Source organism: Centruroides vittatus, unplaced genomic scaffold (genome assembly GCF_030686945.1).
Source record: "Centruroides vittatus isolate TY-2023 unplaced genomic scaffold, ASM3068694v2 scaffold_3315, whole genome shotgun sequence".
Lineage (NCBI taxonomy): Eukaryota > Metazoa > Arthropoda > Arachnida > Scorpiones > Buthidae > Centruroides > Centruroides vittatus.
The window spans coordinates 2,586,407-2,604,755 of NW_027122703.1; the positions used below are offsets into that span (position 1 = coordinate 2,586,407).

At 30.3% G+C, this 18,349-nt stretch overlaps 1 protein-coding gene across 3 annotated transcripts in view; it reads left to right on the forward strand.

The window, feature by feature from the left end:
- The window catches only part of LOC136988450 (enolase-phosphatase E1-like), a 70,673-nt gene that overhangs the window by 32,368 nt on the left and 19,956 nt on the right, over positions 1 to 18,349 (forward strand). For all 3 annotated transcript variants that reach the window (XM_067286295.1, XM_067286296.1, XM_067286294.1), the window contains exon 5: positions 12,422 to 12,568. In XM_067286295.1, coding sequence (XP_067142396.1) covers positions 12,422 to 12,568 — 147 coding nt within the window. The remainder of the gene's footprint in view (positions 1 to 12,421; positions 12,569 to 18,349) is intronic.

The following is an 18,349-nucleotide window of genomic DNA, read 5'->3' on the forward strand; positions in this document are numbered from 1 at the left end:
TGTGCCCAGGCTTTTGTGTAGTGTGTGTGGTATGACACCTGTAGAGGAGAGAACAACAGGTACAATAAGCACCCTATCCATCCTCCACAGATGCCTTATTTCCTGGGCGAGTTCTGTGTACTTGCTAATTTTTTCAGTGCATGCGTTTTGTATATTGTGAGTGTTTGGAATGGATATGTCTAAAATGTATGTGATTTTATTGTGTTTGTCAATGAGTGTGATGTCTGGTCTGTTGTGGTAAATTGTTTTATCTGTGATTATGGCTCTGTCGTAGTACATTTTGTGTGTGTTGTTTTCCAATACTGTCTGTGGAATGTATTTGTAGTATGGTTCATGGATGTCTACTAATTTGTGTTTCTTTGCAAGCTCTTGGTGTATTATATTTGCTACTTGATTATGTCTGTGTAAATAATCTGTCTGTGCCAAGAGCTTGCAACCAGAGGTGATGTGTTGTATAGTTTCTGGCATGATGTGACATTTTCTGCATGTGTCATTTGTGAGTGTTGCATCTTTGAGTATGTGTTTTCTGTAGTTTTTAGTATTTATGACCTGATCCTGTATGGCAATCATGAATCCTTCCGTCTCCCCAAAGAGGAATCCCTGAGCTAACCAGCTGTTTGACGCAGTTTTGTCAACAAAATCATGGGCCAGATCATAAGGATGCCTGCCATGGAGTGCCTTTCGAGCCCACGATTGCTTAATGGTGTCTATGCTTTTTATATGTTGCGTTGTGTCCATATGATGTGAGTGTAAGTTTAATGGTGTGTTATTCGAGTCTGCTAGAGTTACTGCTTTATGTAATTGTGATGTTTCTTGTTTTTTGTAGAAAAACTCTCGCAGTGACTGTATTTGTTTGTAGTGAAGGTTAACTATGTCAATCAGGCCACGTCCGCCATCTTTACGTGGAAGAGTTAATCTTTCTGTGGCAGATTTAGGATGATGTTGTTTATGCTTAGTAAGTGTTGTTCTTGTTTTCCTTTGGAGTTGCTCAAGATCTGTGTGAGTCCAATGTATAACTCCAAAAGAATATGTGAGTACTGGAATGACATATGTGTTTATTGCTTTAACTGTGTGTTTTGCATTTAACTGTGTTCTGAGAATAGCATTTAACCTACTTTGGTATTCTTTAATTAATCTTTGCTTTATTTGTGTATGTTCTGTTAGTTTGGCCTGTTGGAATCCTAAATACTTGTAGAACTCGCCCTCTTCCATGGATTCAATAACGTCTCCATTTCCAAGTGCAAAATCTTCTTTCTTCAGGATTCCTTTTTCTATGTGAACTGTTTTGCATTTATCTAGGCCAAATTCCATTTGTATGTCCTTGGTGTATGAATGTGTGATTTGTAGGAGTTGATGAAGTTGTTTTTGTGTGGATGCATAAAGTTTTATGTCATCCATGTACATGAGATGTGACAGTGTAAACTGTGTTGTTTTTTCGTGTCTGATATTGTAACCATATTGCGTGTTGTTTAACATGTTGGATAATGGGTTCAGGGCTAAGCAGAACCAGAGAGGACTCAAGGAATCTCCTTGAAAAATTCCTCGCCTAATAAAAATTTGGTTTGTTTGTATGGAAGTGTTACTAACCCTGAGATGTAGTGTTGTTCTCCAGTGCTGCATAGTGTTTTGAAAGAATGCAATGAGTGATGGATGTATTTTGTACATGTGTAGAATATGTAGCAGCCAACTGTGTGGAACACTGTCGAATGCTTTTCTGTAGTCTATATAAGCCATGTGTATGTTTCTGTGTTGTTTGTGTGCTTGCCGTAGAATGACTGAATCTATGAGTAACTGTTCTTTGCATCCCTTGTGATTTCTACGGCAACCTTTTTGTTGTTCTGTTAGAATGTCGTGTTCTTCAATATGTTTGTATATTTTGTTTGCAATACAGGATGTCAATAATTTGTAGAGTGTTGGAAGACATGTAATTGGTCTGTATTGTGTGGGGTCTGTGGTATTGTTGTTTTTAGGTTTCATGTAGGTGATGCCCTGAGTAAGAAAATTTGGCATGTCTTGTGGATTGATGATGATGTGTGTTAGGTGTTTAGCTAGTTCCTGGTGCAGTGATGTAAACTTTTTGTACCAGAAATTGTGAATGTTGTCTACACCAGGTGTCTTCCAGTTGTGTGTTCTGTTGACAGTGTATTGGAAATCATGTATGTTTATTTCAGCACAGGGCATAGTTGGTATGTTGTGCAAGTTTCTGTTCTCCTCCTCGATCCAGCCTGCATCAGCATTATGCATGACAGCACTGGACCAAAGAGAAGACCAATATGTTGTGAGTTCTTCTTCTGTTGGTGTGCCACTGTGCTGTGTATCAGTGTTTGCTTTGTTATTAATTTGTCTGTAAAAGAGTTTTTCATTGTTTGTAAATAATTTATTTTGTTGTTTTCGTAGTGTACATGTTTTGTAACGTTTGAGTCTACGTGCTTTGGCAGCAAGTTTTTGTTTTAGTGTATCAATGTATTCTGTAATGTGTGTGTTGTGATGTTCATGTTTTGTATGTGTTTTTATTTTCTTAAAAATGTTTTTGAGCTGTTTCCTTAATTTGGGTGTTATGTTGTTTTTAGTGTATTGTGTCAGCCTGCCTAATTGCTGTCTAATGTCATTTATTTGTATTTCTATTCTTCTCTGCCAGGCAGGCTTGTGATAGTATTGTGTTTTCTGTGTATTTGTCTGTGACTGTACTTTCAGTCCATGGTGTGTCACTACTGTGACTGCCCCAGCATAAACTAATGTATGAATGTCTGCGAGTGTAGAAATTGAATGAATGTAGTGTGGTATTAAGTGAGTGTTTACATAATTTAGTGTTTTTCCTACTTCCTTTGACGTGTTGATTTTTGGTATTCGTGGTCGTTGTGTGGGATCTGTGCCTGTATATTTAGTGAGTGTTTCCTGAAATATAAGTGAGAGCGTATTAACTAAATTCATGTCTATGTTATCAGTGATGGACGAGGAAGTGTCTGTAGTATCATTAGTGGTAATTGTTGTATGTGTGTTATTATCAATGCTTGTTGCTGGATTATCCTGACAGGTTACATCATCTTCATTAATGTTAGATGTTTCTGTCTGTTGATGTATTTGATCAGCCACCTGTTGTTTGATAAGTTCAAGTGTTGTTTGTGGAATAAGGTTGTTGTGTATAATTGTTCTTTTTTGATCAACAACCCTTTGTTCAGTGACAGTGAGGTGAGGATATTGTTGTGTGAATTTATGGTGTAGTTGTTGTCTGTATGCTGTCATGTTTGTTTCAAGTTTTGTGATCGTGTAATAAGTACGGATGATAAACTCGTTCATTTCTACTGTCCATTTCATCCGTTGGCGTGGTTTTCCAGCCTTTGTGGTCTGTGGATGCATTGCCACAGAAACACCAAGGCTGGGTTGGTTCCTCACATCTGTTGAGGGCATTGCAGTAGCCATGCTTGGGCCGGTGCTGCTTTCGCCACCGGTAACCAGGGGAGACTGTGGCCTATTTTTCGAACGTGAGCTTCTGCCTAACCCACGCGGACCTTGTTAACCCGGGTGACGTCCGAGCCGGTATCACACTTTGATCTAGTTATCACCATAATAAATATCTCCACAGAATGTGGGTGTGGTCACTCTTAGCTTCATTTTTCCCCATAGGCCTTACTGGCATGGGTGTCCCTACCAGGAGCTTGTGCTCCAGCCTGCATTGCCCTATGGATCAGTAAAATTACTGGGCTCTCCCACCACGCCAGGTGGTGACCACGGGAGAGGTATTATTATTATTATTGTTATTATTATTAATCTTTAGCGAGGTTGAGGTTGAAGTTTTCAATGCAAAAATGTGTACGTTGGACGTTCAGCGCCGCTTTCCTGTAAGCCTAGAAGTTTGACAATGGTGTTTGGAGTGTTGAGCATGATTCCACTGACTTTCCAAACACCATTGTCAAACTTCTAGGCTTACAGGAAAGCGGCGCCAAACATCCGACGCACACGTTTTCGCGTTTAAAACTTCCACTTCAACTTCACTTTTATTTGGCCATTAGGAATATGTCCATTGCCAAGGCTTTTTATACATATGAAAAATATATGTAACAATTAAATGTGTATCTTTACTTTAAATGTGTATATCAGTTCTATAATAGATGTTGCTAAGGTAAACTTCATTTTTTTTAATCGGAATCTCCATTTCTTATTGCATATTATGATTCTACATCAAAAACAAACAGACTTTTATCTAAAACATTTTTTTAAAAGATGCACTATCAGACATTATGAGCACTTGAAGTTTTATGCAGTTGCCACACCATGCATGTGAATCTGTGTGACCTCTAGATCAGCGATTCTCAACCTTCTTAGCTCCACAACCCCCTAATAGTAAATATAAATAAAATTAATATTTTGCGACCCCCCATCCCAAAGGAATAATAACAGTAAGCCTTACTATTACTAATTAAATTTTGACTGTAATTATAAATGTAAACAAATGCAACCATCACATTAATTTCTTTTCTTTACATGTGTACATATTGTAAATAAAATGTTTATTAAGTTTATAATAAATGATTTTTTCTCATAAAATGTGATTTCATTATTGTTTCATGATCCCCCTTTAATATCACTGCGACCCTCAAAGATCCCTAGGTTGAGAAACCTTGCTCTAGATGCAGATTGTCAGTCTGATACCCTGCAAAACCTCCAGCCATTTCTGGCAATACATCAGCATATGATTAATGTTGTAGTTTTTTTAAAATATATTGTTTTCATTTCATTTGTTACATAATCTTTACATTTAAACTTTTATTTAAAATTTTAAAAGAAAGTAGTAGAATACTTTTAAAAGTACTTTTAATATACAGTTGAACTTGTCTATCTTGAATCTCACAGGAATGAGAAAAAGTTTGAAATAGACAAGTTTTGAGATTTAGACATTTCTATAAACAGTAATATGCTTGATTGGAAATATGGTATTTTATTAATAGAATAGCAAGTACAGTACATACTTATATTAGGTATAAATAAAACATTTCTGGCATACTTCAAAAGAAATATTGATACTTTGTCAATAGTCTCTGATGATTGACTTTTTTCAACCAATGAGACACAAGTTAAACTCACGGCCTTCAGTCCATAATTTGAGATATAGAGGTTTTGGGAGAAAATTATATGAGATAAATGTGGAAAATATATTGGATTTAGGCTGAAAATGGAGGAGGGATAATAAATTTTGAGATAAACATGTTTGAGATAGACAAGTTCAACTGTAATTGTCATTTGTATAATAACATTTTTGATTAAAATCATTAACAACTGTTTTCTTTGTTTTCATAAAAATATTTAAAGAGACATAGATTAAAATCTGAAAGGTTTTATATTTTTCACTTTTCAATAAAAAGTTCTTCAGTTTGATAATTGCAAACTTTTATCTATCTATCTATCTCCTTCTCAGCACTGTTTAAATCAATTAATAAATAAACACACCTGATTTATATTTGCTGAGCTTATTGTTTTATTCCGAACGTTTTCACATTTCGAACAAAAAATGTAAAGCCTGAAGATGGCCTATTATAGTAGGCTGAAAACATTCGGAATAAAACAATAAGCTCAGCGAATATAAATCAGGTGTGTTTATTTATTAATTGATGCAAACTTTTATATTGAACAAGTTCAAAATTTATTAACTCTTTACACGATATCGGCCAAAATTGGCTTTATCCATTAAAAACGAAATCGGCTGATTGAAAAGTTATTAGTCTAGTTTTGCTATACAAGTTTCCATTGTAGTCTGAGGGGTAAAAACAATTTAGTCATTAGCAATGGAGATGGAGTGAGTTTTCAGAGCTTAAAGCATTAAGACAAATTTTGTTGCCTTCAGTATTTAAAACAAAGACTAAAAATGAAAACAGGATAAAATGATATTAACTAGAATTTATGGTGTTTATTAGATATTTCAGATCACTTATTACATTTTAAAAACATTACTGATTAAGTAAATGTAATTTGTATGTGTGTAGACACAATATTCATATATTATACTATATAGAATTTTAAATACTTAATAGGAATTCAAAGTAATTATTAATAAAAAAATTTGTTTAAAGAAATGAAATCATATTAATATTTAAAATCCAATAAAAAGATATTTTAATGTTATTACTTTTAAATTTTTAAGTTTTCAACAAAAACTCTACATTAGATCTAGGAATCTGCTACTGCAACAGATACAAAAACAAGTTGTATTCTGAAAAATTTTATCAATTATTCATTATGAATATTTCTTCACACTTAAAAGTAGTGAGTAAGCATTTCATCATATCATGTAAGATTGAAATATAAAATTAAAATAAACATTAAATTTCTTTAAGTAGATTCCACTGATAATTTACAACAGATAATACAAGATGAAGGAGCTCATTCTACAAGGAAAAATAAAAAACTTCCAGAATATCATTTTTGAACATTGTCTTCCAAATGGATAACAAAAACAAAAATTACAGTAATAGCTGGATTGCTCTTTCTATAATAATTTGTAATTTTAACCTGAAATGTAAAATTAATTAACTGATGGAAAAAACATTTAAATTATTAGAGATACAGATTCCAGTATATCTTTCATAAAACATCATGTGTATATTTAAGTGAGTATTTGTCTATTTATGCATGCATATATGTGCATGTGCATGCTGCAAATTACAGTTCTTGTTTAAGAATGAAATTAATTGAGAGTAAGAATGAAGTACGTTTTATTCATAGTCAAGTATTTTTACAAATATTGTATTTGATACAGTATATATACAAAACTTTATAAAACTTAGTTACAGATGTTAAGTTTTCTCTTTATGCGATTTTCAAATCACAATTTCATAAAGTATATAAATGGCTAGTTTATGAAAATCTAATTTGATTAATTGAAAATTTATTGTTTCCTGTAAGTCCATTTATCATTGATCATTAAGTTAAATACTTAGCTAGATGACCAGAATGGGATGTACAGTACAGTACATTTATTTATCATCACTAAGACTGATCAAATAAAATTGGATAATCAATATTGTTTGTTTTAATTAAATTATTTCAAGATAAACGTCTATGATTAACATGTTTAGAAATTCACTTCTGAACATATGAATAGGCATGCTTACATTGAATAAAACTCAACATTGTATGTAAACAAACAATTCTACTCAAACCCGATACATTGTAATACCAAAACCAACCAATGGCAGTGGTTGGCTTTGGTATAGAATATGGCAGATTCTATTGGTCTAATTAACGGCTATAATAATAATAAATTACCAAACAATTTGATACTAGAGGGAGGCGTTAGGTGCCATCTCAATAAATTTAATACAGTCACTTCTCGACTTACGACTATTCGCACTTACAACAAAAAAATTTTATAAAAAAATTGAAAAAATGTATCAATTTTTTATAGTTTTTGTCAAATATATATCATATACATGTATATCTTGCACACTTCTGCAATCGATTGTGTCAACTTTAGTTTTGTTGTGCAGTTAGTGTAGTTATCCTTTGTGTGTGCTTGTTTAAGGTGACTAATTGTTTCGTTATACAGTCAATTCTCGACTTACGACCATTTCGACTTATGTCTGAAGTTGCAGAACCGAACCCCATTGTAAGTCAAGAAGTGATTGTAATTATAATTTTTTAATTAAATAATTTAGATTTACTGGAAGAAGGTTCAGGTATCGTAATTGGCAATGCATCCGCATGGTAAGCGGGAGTTGTGGGTTTGAGTCCTACTCTGGGCCAATTCTTTTCTTCCAGTAAATCTAATCAACTTCATCCAAAGAACAAAGCTCTAATATAAATACATCTCACTAACCTTATATAGCTTTGCAGATAAAAATTTAAAACATATATCAAACGTTTTTGACCCACTTTCTGGGGTCTTCCTCAGGTGTTCTATAAATATTTCCTGGTTTTATTCTAATTTTTATAATTTCCAGTATCCTATGTTTTCTATCTTCACTGTAACAACTAGCACAAGTGCTCATCTTTCGAATATTTAAATCTTAAGAAATTCGAAAATTTCGAAGATAGAAAACATCGAATACTGGAAATTTTAAAAATTAGAATAAAACCAGGAAATATTTATAGAACACCTGAGGAAGACCCCAGAAAGTGGGTCAAAAACGTTTGTGATACGTTTTAAATTTTTATCTGCAAAGCTATATAAGGTTAGTGATACGTATTTACAGTAAAAATTATTTAATTAAAAAATTATAATTATTAAATTTATTAAGAGATGGCACCTAACGCCTCCCTCTAGTATCAAATTGTTTAGTAATTTATTAATATTATAGCCATTAATTAGCCCGATAGACTATGGCAGTGGTTGGCTTTGGTATCAACATTGTATGAATTACTTGTCTGATAAATTGATTTAGGAAAAGTCATTAAGGTTAAGTTATTTTATTTAAAATAAATTTTTTATTAAGTTAACTGAATTGCAAAAACTGTCTGGTTTAAAATGTAATGTTTCAGAATTATTTATATATTTAAAATAGCCAAAAATGTTTCAGATCTTGAAAACAGCAAAACTTATAACTGTTGAAATGATTTATTTTCAATTAAAAGTTCTCTTATAGAATGACAACATTCTTCTAATGATAGAATGGATTATTAAGTCATACGTAATGTTTTTTTTATTATTTGAAATCATACTTTTAGAATTAAACTGCTATAAATTTCAATAATACAAAAAATATATATAAATGTAAAATAATTTTATATGAAGATTATTCAGTATTTAATATTATAACAATATTAAAATTAATTTAATAATTTTTCTGAAAATAACTTAATTAATCTAATCATAACTGTAATCATAAACAGCAAAACATTTATATTTGCTTTAGACAAACAATGCTGCCAGACTTTAAATGAGCTATAATTTGGCTAATTAATTATAAAGGTATTACATAATTTGGACTAAAGGTAGACAGTTAAGCTACCATCTTGAATTAAATTTAATAATTATAAATGGACAATTATTTATTGTGACATTGTCACAATGTTGGGCTGCAATTTTTAATCATATTTTAAGTTTATTTAATTTCAAATACACATGCTTCCCTCAAATTAATAGTGTTTTGCTCCTGTACATCATACTTTCCTACTAGTAAAAGAGTCATGCCAGGCATCTATCTAATTGCTTTTAGGGAAATTTTTAAATTTAAATAACATGACTTCCATTCTAGACTGGAAGTTCATATATAGTTAATTGGGGTCTCCTGCCCCTAAAGCCGTGGTCACACCTTGTGACTTCCAGCCGCGCAGGCAACTGCAACCACGACGGCTGTTCTCGTTAACTAGTAAATCCTGTTTGAAAACCAGCGTAACTGCAAACGTGAAACAAAAAGCTTGTTCTACTCGCGCCAGTTGCAAATGTGCATCCAATCAACAAACACCTTTGTGCCGTGTCATACAGTAACAACATTGAAAATAATTCATCATCATGGAGGAAAATTACAGGATTGATACTTTTACAGAATTGAAATTGATCAAGCTTATTCAAGCTCATGAAAACCTGTGGGATTTTAATTCTTTGTTTTATTGAAGATTTTATCTCTTTGTGTATTCTCACCAGTTCTTTCAAAATGATCGCAAAATAATTTTTATTCATTGCAGAAAAAGAACTGTTTGCCATTTTAATAAGAAAAGTGGCTAAAATTCTATAAATACAATTATAATTTCTGATAATTAGCACTGAGTTCAGCGTTAACGTAGATTCTTCTTTTTATTAAGACAAACTGATGTAATTTTATTGATTTATTATAGGGTCACATGTTTCCGAGTTGCAACGAACAATGTGTGACCATGAGAAGATGCATGTGACTGGCGCTTGCTGCAGTTGCAGTCACTTGTGCGGCTGGAAATCGCATGGTGTGACCATGGCTTAAGGTTTTCATATTTGGTCTTGACTTTCATCTATCTAATTCTGTTCTTGAGATTAACCTATCGGATGGTTAAAGTTTTCTCCATTCCTTGTGATGCCATATTGAATTTTTGTTGATGTTAAGCCTAATGAAAATTACACATTTTGAAAAGAATAATTGTGGTTATTGTATTGTCCAAAATTATTTTTTTATTTTGCACAAACAAAATATAGTAAGACCCCACTTAACACTGATTCAATATAATGTGGTCTACTCAAAGCCCTAAAAAAAGCTCAAAATTCGCACTGATTCAAATTATTGTGGCATTTCATTGATTCCTATATAATACGATTATTTACGAACATGAACCAATCAGCAAAAGGTGACAATTTGTCGTCGTGCTGTACTTTCCTTAAATCGTGTTTGTTTTGTGCAATTTTGGAAAAAAAATATAACATCATGGATGCCATAGGAAATATCGACTTTGCTTGTCAAGACTTAACTGATAAATGCATGAACAGAGAGTGGAAGAAGTTATGGCTGAAGGTATCCAAGAATTCTCAACAAGAAGAGCCTATCACTATGTTGTTAGGTTGACCAAATTGTCAACTTAATTGATACAACAGGATCAGGAGATGTAGACGAGTGGGATATTGAGGAGTTACTGCAGGTTTCTGGTGAGAGCCTTACCAATGACGACCTTCAAGAACTGGCAGAACAAGGAATTCATGTAGAACTGGAAAATAAGAGATTCTGAAAGTGAAGAACCCAAAGAATTTGTCTACAGATTTCCTTAGTGAACGTTTGGTAATGATAACTGAAATCGTTGATCAAATTGTAGCAAATGATCCAGATTTTGAAAGGAGTGCAAAAGCAAAACAAACGTTTTGGATGCGATCTTCAGCTACTAAAATTTGCTGAATGAAAGAAAGTGACAAATGAAACTACACGAGATTGTCGCAAAAAAACAAGAATCTCAGAAAAGCCAGGTCTTTCATCACAAAAAATGAACTTTACATTTCTGTGTGCATATGTTTGTGTTATTTAACATATATTATGATGCAAATTAATATAAAAACAACTTAAAATTAAAGTAAAATTTGTTTATTTTTGGTCGCATGTTCCCCTTTTCCTATTTACACTATGTTAATATGACCTTGTTTAATGCTATTTCATTTAGAGCTTTGTCGTCTAGGAACGTATCCCCCACATTAAGCGGGGTCTTACTGTAGCTATATTAATAAATGTAATAACTAAATAAATTATATTTTGAAAGTTAGTTTTAATATAAAAATTATAACGACTAGTGACATCTAGCTTCAAAAACATTCCAATGCTGAAACAAGATATCTCTGGTAAACCGGTCAAGGTCAGAGGTCACAACCCTGAGATATGTCAGGATTAACACAGGACAGGTTAAGAAAGGACAGACAGACAACAGTGGGAATTTATAGATCTACAATTTCTTCAAATTGCAGCCCAGTAAATAAATTTAGATTATTCTGGACTAACGGATTAAGTTGGAGCAGAATTTGAACCTGTAATTCATGCTTACTGTGCAGATGCATTCTCAATTATGCTGCCCAGACCTCCAATTGATTTTCACTTCCAAACCAATTAAATTAGAAAATATAACCATATAAGTCATTAATTGCACTAACTGGAGATGATTACAGACCCATAGTTCTACATGATGCTCAAGCTTTTATACCAGTATGACTTTTATATATATATATATATATATATATATATATATATATAATCATAATTAGACAGTTGTTTTGTCATTTGTGATATTTCATTAATAATCACAATGTCAATAATCCTTAAATTCAATATGAAAAATGAAAACATGAACCAGTTTTCAATAAGTATGCTCACTTTTTTTCAGTTTAGTGCAAACAATGCACTACAATACTATATAAGCATAACCAAAATTTGCACTTAAATCATCAAAAATTATAAAGTTTGTAGTAATAGATAAGAACTTAGTTTTGAATAAATTTATTGAAAATTTCACAGTTATGATTTATGCTAATAAGTATCATTTATTAGTTTAATCATATTTGATATTATATATAATTAACTTAAGTATAACTGTAATTTACAGTGAAATTATTAATATTACAATATTAAAAATTTTGGCCATTGGTGGAAAGTTTTTGAAGTATCAGATTTATAAAATTTTATGAAAACTTATTAGATTTATTTTTAAAAAAAAGATTAAATATTTTCATAATTGCTATTCATAGATTCTAAAAAAGTCTGAACAAGCATAAATAATTTTTTAAGATTAAATTGAATCAGCATATTGAGATCATAATCAGTAATTCTAATAATTATTATGTTTCTGTGCTTTTGTGATATTTATATTTTGTACGTAAATTTTTCAAATATTAGAATTATTTTCAATTGTTTCGTATAAGCATTTGTCTTCTGTTTTTATAAGAAACTTTATTTAAATGTTTTAAAGTTGTGAAGTTTTGAGTAATTTTATATTTGATTTATTAAATGTATTGAAATGGTTTCATAAATTTATATATATTTTTTTTCAGGCATTGGAAGATATGATAGCACAAGAAATTTGTGAATATATGATGGAAGGAAATAAAAATTGTATTATGACATGGAAAAAGAAAAATCAAGAATTAGAGAGTATTATAGATACATGGAAAAAGAAGGCAGAGAGTTTACAACAACAGGTAAAATTCTAACTATATTTGCTGCTTGCTATCTTGAAACCTAAAATATTCTATACTTGAGCAAGATTTTATCAAATATCTCACCACTTTAATATAGCTTACTATCCCGTGCATAAAAATCAAGTCTCCATTTATGGTTTTTATTTCAAGAATAAACAAATGAAATAAGTTGAAATAATTTAAAAATTATATTTGATTTTAAGTGTAGGGATATTTCTTGTTTGTCAGCATTTTATAATGAAAATTCCTTAAATTGAAATAGCATTTCTATAGTTACGGTCAAGGAATATGGTATTGTTTTGTAAATGAACAATGATGGTAATTCCCATCAATACTAATTTGAGCATTGTAGAAAAGACAAGAATTTATGAAATAGACAATGATACCAATGAATCTTTGTTAAAATATTTTCAAAACAATGAAAAGAAGTCAATAAATGAATTGTCATTAACTTATCTTGTGTTATTCTCGACATATATCGGGGTCGTGACATTTGACCCGTGGGGTTTAACCCGATATATCTCGTTACAGGATCGGTACGTTTTTGTCGCTATGCATCATAATTTTTATATTAAAATGAACTTTCGAAATAATTTTTTTTGTTTTAAAATTTTTCAATATATTTATTTTGTTTGTGCAAAATAAAAAAATAATTTTTAACGATACAGTAACCACGATTATTATTTAAAAAAAAAATTTTGTTAGGCTTAACATGGACAAAAATTCAACATGGCAGCACACATAATAGAGAAAAATTTCAACATGAGATAGGTTAAATTATCTTAAACTCGTGTAGCATTCATGCACACTTCATTTCAAGATAGCAGATGGGACTATAGATTTTAAATAAAATATGGTTACACTGAATAATTTTTATTCCATTAAACTTGTTTAAAAAATATTGCTTGTTAATATCCACACAATAATAAAGGTTCATAATACACATTTGTAAGGCTAAAATTATTAATAGAAAAATATTATCACACCTTAATTTTCTAGCAAAAGAACTTTAATGGAAAACACTAACATTTTTTTGGCCATTTTAAAATAAAAATAGAATGTTACATTTACGACTTGTGTGATAGAACTTAAGCTTACAAATTCAAAATTATAGAGCATAAATTCAACTTTTGTAATGCTTATTTGATGTTTTGAAAGTTTTTAAATTTATAGTTATAGAATAAAAGAAAAAATATTTATTTAATCTTTAAACATTTATGTCAATATTTATATTTTTATAAAAATTAGATGTATACTTTCTTTGAACTCTCAACAATAAGGGCATTATTGTGAGTGTAGAGCATTTTAACTATGATTTACAGATTATATTATCTCACAACAATTCACATGCATTGGAAATACTATTTTATTTCTACAGTTTTCTTATTTTACTTGAAAGTTTTAATAATTAGTTATTCTAGCTGTCACTATATTTTTTAGGACTGAAGAGGGGCATTAAACCTGAAATGCATATCCTTTTAAATTATAGAAAATAAACCTATTTTTCCATCAAAAAGAAAGTTCCTGTGTGATTTATTCTCAACAGCAACCTTGTGCTAATTCCAAAGGAAATACAACTAATTGAGAAAACAGTAAGCAATCAAGTAATTGGATATACTTTTTGTGTCTCTGAAATTGATATATTTGGCTTTTCTAGCCAATATACATAAATATCTAACCTTTCTAAACATGTCGAATCTTTCATATTATGTTACCTTAGCATGCTGCATTCTACCCATATTTCCAGAACAGATGCCAAGATAGTCAAGGCAATGGTGGATATTGCTCCTATGTATTCTCTATATAGATCTCCTGTTCTTCATTAGTTTTTTGTAAATGCTAAGTGCCCAATTGGTCAATACACTCCTTATCATTTCTTACAAGCTAAAATACCAAAGCTGTCCCACTATAACAGACTGTTTATCATCATACAATTTCCATGTATTGAACTTGGCAATCCTCAGAGTCCATTTTCATTTTGCATGCACTGTTATGTGATCTGGTTTGAAAAATGTTCACTAAATTCTCTACCAAACATTTTAGATATCCTTGTTTGATGTATTCTAGCTAGTGCTGTAATAGTTGGAGTATGTAAACACACATTACATCAATGTAGTAAGTGCAGTTTTGAATCATAAGATATAGCAAATGTTAGAAATTGAATAGTGTTTTGGAACTGTGTGTACTGATTTCTTTATACCTCTTTCATTAAAGGTGATTACCTTGTGTTTTATCTTACACATTCTAACTGTAACATTCTATTACTTTCCAGGCTGTTATATATAACAGTGGAAAAGTATGGTGATCGATCAAAAAATGACCACCCAAGATTATTTTTACATTTTTGAACTTGAGACAACTTGAAATTGAGAAATGCAAAATTCAAGATGTTGAGAAATGCAAAAAAATTGGGTTTGTTTTTTCTGTGTGTATGGGGGGCACAATTTTGTTCACTTTCTTTGAAGCTTAATAATTCCTGTGCCTTTTGTTTAGAATTTCTGAAATTTTATAGGGTTGTTTGTTTGTTGGGATATTGATGCTATTAAATTTTGGTGATTAAAAGTTGAGGTAGTGGGAGATAAAAGGGTGTTGTGTGTATCTCCAGTAGGGTCGGACTTAATGATGATTTTACTTGTTATTAACATTTATAATTTTATATAAAAAAAATTATAAATGTTAATAACAATGTTAATAATGTCCTTATCCTGAAAATTAAGCTTTTGTCATTTTATAATAGTTAAAAATATAAGAAAAAATTTTAATAAAATATGATACCAGATGGCACCACCAAATGTTGCCAGGAAAGTTAAGCAATTCATTACTGGAACTTTTTTAATTGGGAGATCTCCTGAGGATGGTCATTTAAAATGACTGAAAACATTGGTGTTATGCTTTAAAGATCTTTTGCTGGAATGTTAGCGTATGTTGGTATCTTTTTAATCCAGTTTACTGTTCAGTCTTTATTGACAGAAAAGTTGGTGCTATTTAATTTGCTGAAAAAAGAAAAAAAAATACATAACTTACAATAATTATGAAATGTTAATTACTAATGAATTATAACAAGTATAAAAAAAGAACTTATAAACAAACAAAAATGTTGTTGGTGGTTTTTGTGTTTTTGTAATTGAATAATAGTCATAAGTTATAATTAAATTTTAAAATATCATATATATAATAATAATTTATTGCCTTTTATTCAATTTGAAAAATATTTTTTAAAATTAACATTTACCTTTATGCATTGATAGCAAACAAAACTTTGATTTAGTACAATACTTTGTACCAAATCAAAAAAATAAACTTGAAGAATAGGGCAGCTTAAAATTATCTAACTTTTTACATCATTCTTTTTTCATTACTTTTCTAAAAGTGTTAAATGGAAGAAGGAAAATGGACAATTTTAAATTGATAGATTGATTATAAATTATACAAATTACAGTATGATTGTGTGATTATAAAAGGAGGAATAGAAAAGTATAAAATCATTGCATGCCTGATTTTTATTAAAAATGATCAAAAATTTGAAATTAGTTAGTTTGAATTCATATATATAATTTCTTTAGTATGTACCCCATACTTTTCAACATGTGTTTTTGATAAATATCAGTTTAAATTTTTCTGTTTGTATAACATTACTTTCTGTCATTGAAATCATGAAATGTGTGTTGTTATATTTATTTTAAAGTGATTAAACCAGTCTTGCTTGCTGATTGGTATCAAGTGGATACTGCAGCACCATAAACACCGTCTCCTGGAATAAACTATATACATGTATTACTAATTTGTAAATCATTCGCATATTTTATTTTATTTAATATAGTGTACTGGTGATTATGGAATATGTTGGTACTCAGCAGGCTTAAAGCTACAACTCTAAGTAAAAAGGGATGCAGAAACCTATGAAATTCTTATGGCACACTTCAGAAAAGCTCATCACTGCTCTAAATGTAAATTAAAATACAAATACATCAACAAGCTAAGATGAATTTTTTCATACAACTTCCACTTAAGAAGAATAAGGTATAGCATAACTAATTATTTTGTTGAAAAAAGATTTAACATCATTTCCACTCATTGAATATGTGTGCATTATTATTAATATTTAGACATAAATTATCCCTAATACATAAACTAGAACTCTCTATTGCACAAGTAGAGTAGTTTTCTAACATATTGAAGTCTGAAGATAAAGAACACATGGTGAAATTCTGAAATATTGCACTTCAGTAAAAAAAAAAGTGCTCTTCTGACATAATGTATTTTAAATGTTGGTAAATCTAATGTTCTTGTCTTTCTCTGATACACTTCATATAAATGAAAAATGTAAGCTCTCAGCTTCTTGTTAAAAGTTGCAAAGTGTTTTGAATGAACAAAGTTAAAAATATATCAAAGAATAAACTGCTACCTGATAAATTTACATTGTAAACTTCTTAAGAGAGTAATTGCATCCAGGCTGTTTGACATGATAAAGATACACAAGAAAGCATGACACCTGTACTTAATATTGGAAAAGTCTTATGTTCCTACTAGTCTATGCATAATTATTTTAAAATTTTATGGTTTAAATCAGGGGTGTCCAACCCGTGGGCCGCATGTGGCCCAATAAACGTGTAATCAAAACTGACCATTTTATTTTATTTTATTTATTTATTTATTTCAACGGCATAAACTCAAAAAGAGAAGTTTCACAAAGCTGTAAACCTTTGTACATATTTTATTTTTGAGTGGAAAGGAAATACTTTCAAATACTCGGAAATGTGTGAATGAGGAAGGAATACTAAATAAAGCTGGAGTTGTGACTCAAAGAATTATAGACCCAAATTCGGGGAAAGACCAAAAGATAAAAAGTAGTGAGAAAGGTTAAATAGACCTTCTGTTATGCAAATATTGACCCTTAATTTTCCAACCTTCTTCACTTCTTTATCTTTTGTCCTTTTTCTCCTTTCCCTGTATTTGGGTCTATAATCCTTTGAGTCCCAGCTTCAGCTTTATTTAGTATTCCTTCCAGCATTGCAAAATTTGGCTACCCTCTCTTAGTTTGACATAAAAAATATCATTTGGTGCATTGGCTACTTTTTTGGCTACATATTATTTATATATATATTAGTTGAATAAAAATGCACTTTAAAATGGTGTTTCATCGTTTTTTATTAATTAGAGACCCAAATAAAACAAATATTTGTGTTTTTCAAATAAATTTTTGGCTGTCTCCTTTATAATAAATGAATTTATTTATTTTTTTTTTTTTTTACTTAGAAATCTAAGTAAAAATTGAAAGTGTCTGTAGAAGTAATTTTTTAAAATATTCTTTTTTGTGATAAAGTTTTAATACTTATTATTATAATCTAGACATGTTAATCCTTAAATAAACTTGTATATTTAAGGATTGGGCCACAATATACTTGGTCCACAAATATATATAATAATATTACTTGTGGCCCAAAACTCCATAACTTCTTCCAATGTGGCCCAGAGAAACAAAAAGATTGGACACCCCTGGTTTAAATCTTTTTATTAAATTTTGTGTTTTTTTAAAATACTTTTCATGTTATACTTTCTGTACTATTATTATGTTTGTTTTCTATACTATTATTCATTTCCAAAGAGGATGTTATAAATATATGTAATTGGATAAATCTTTTCCCATCTATAAAATACAGGCTACTGTACTTCATTCATAATAAAGGAACTGATCTGTCAACAAATTAAAGTACAATTGAAATCTTATATGTCAGTATCTGGTTATTTAAACTATATTTATTCACTTCATATTTTCAAGGA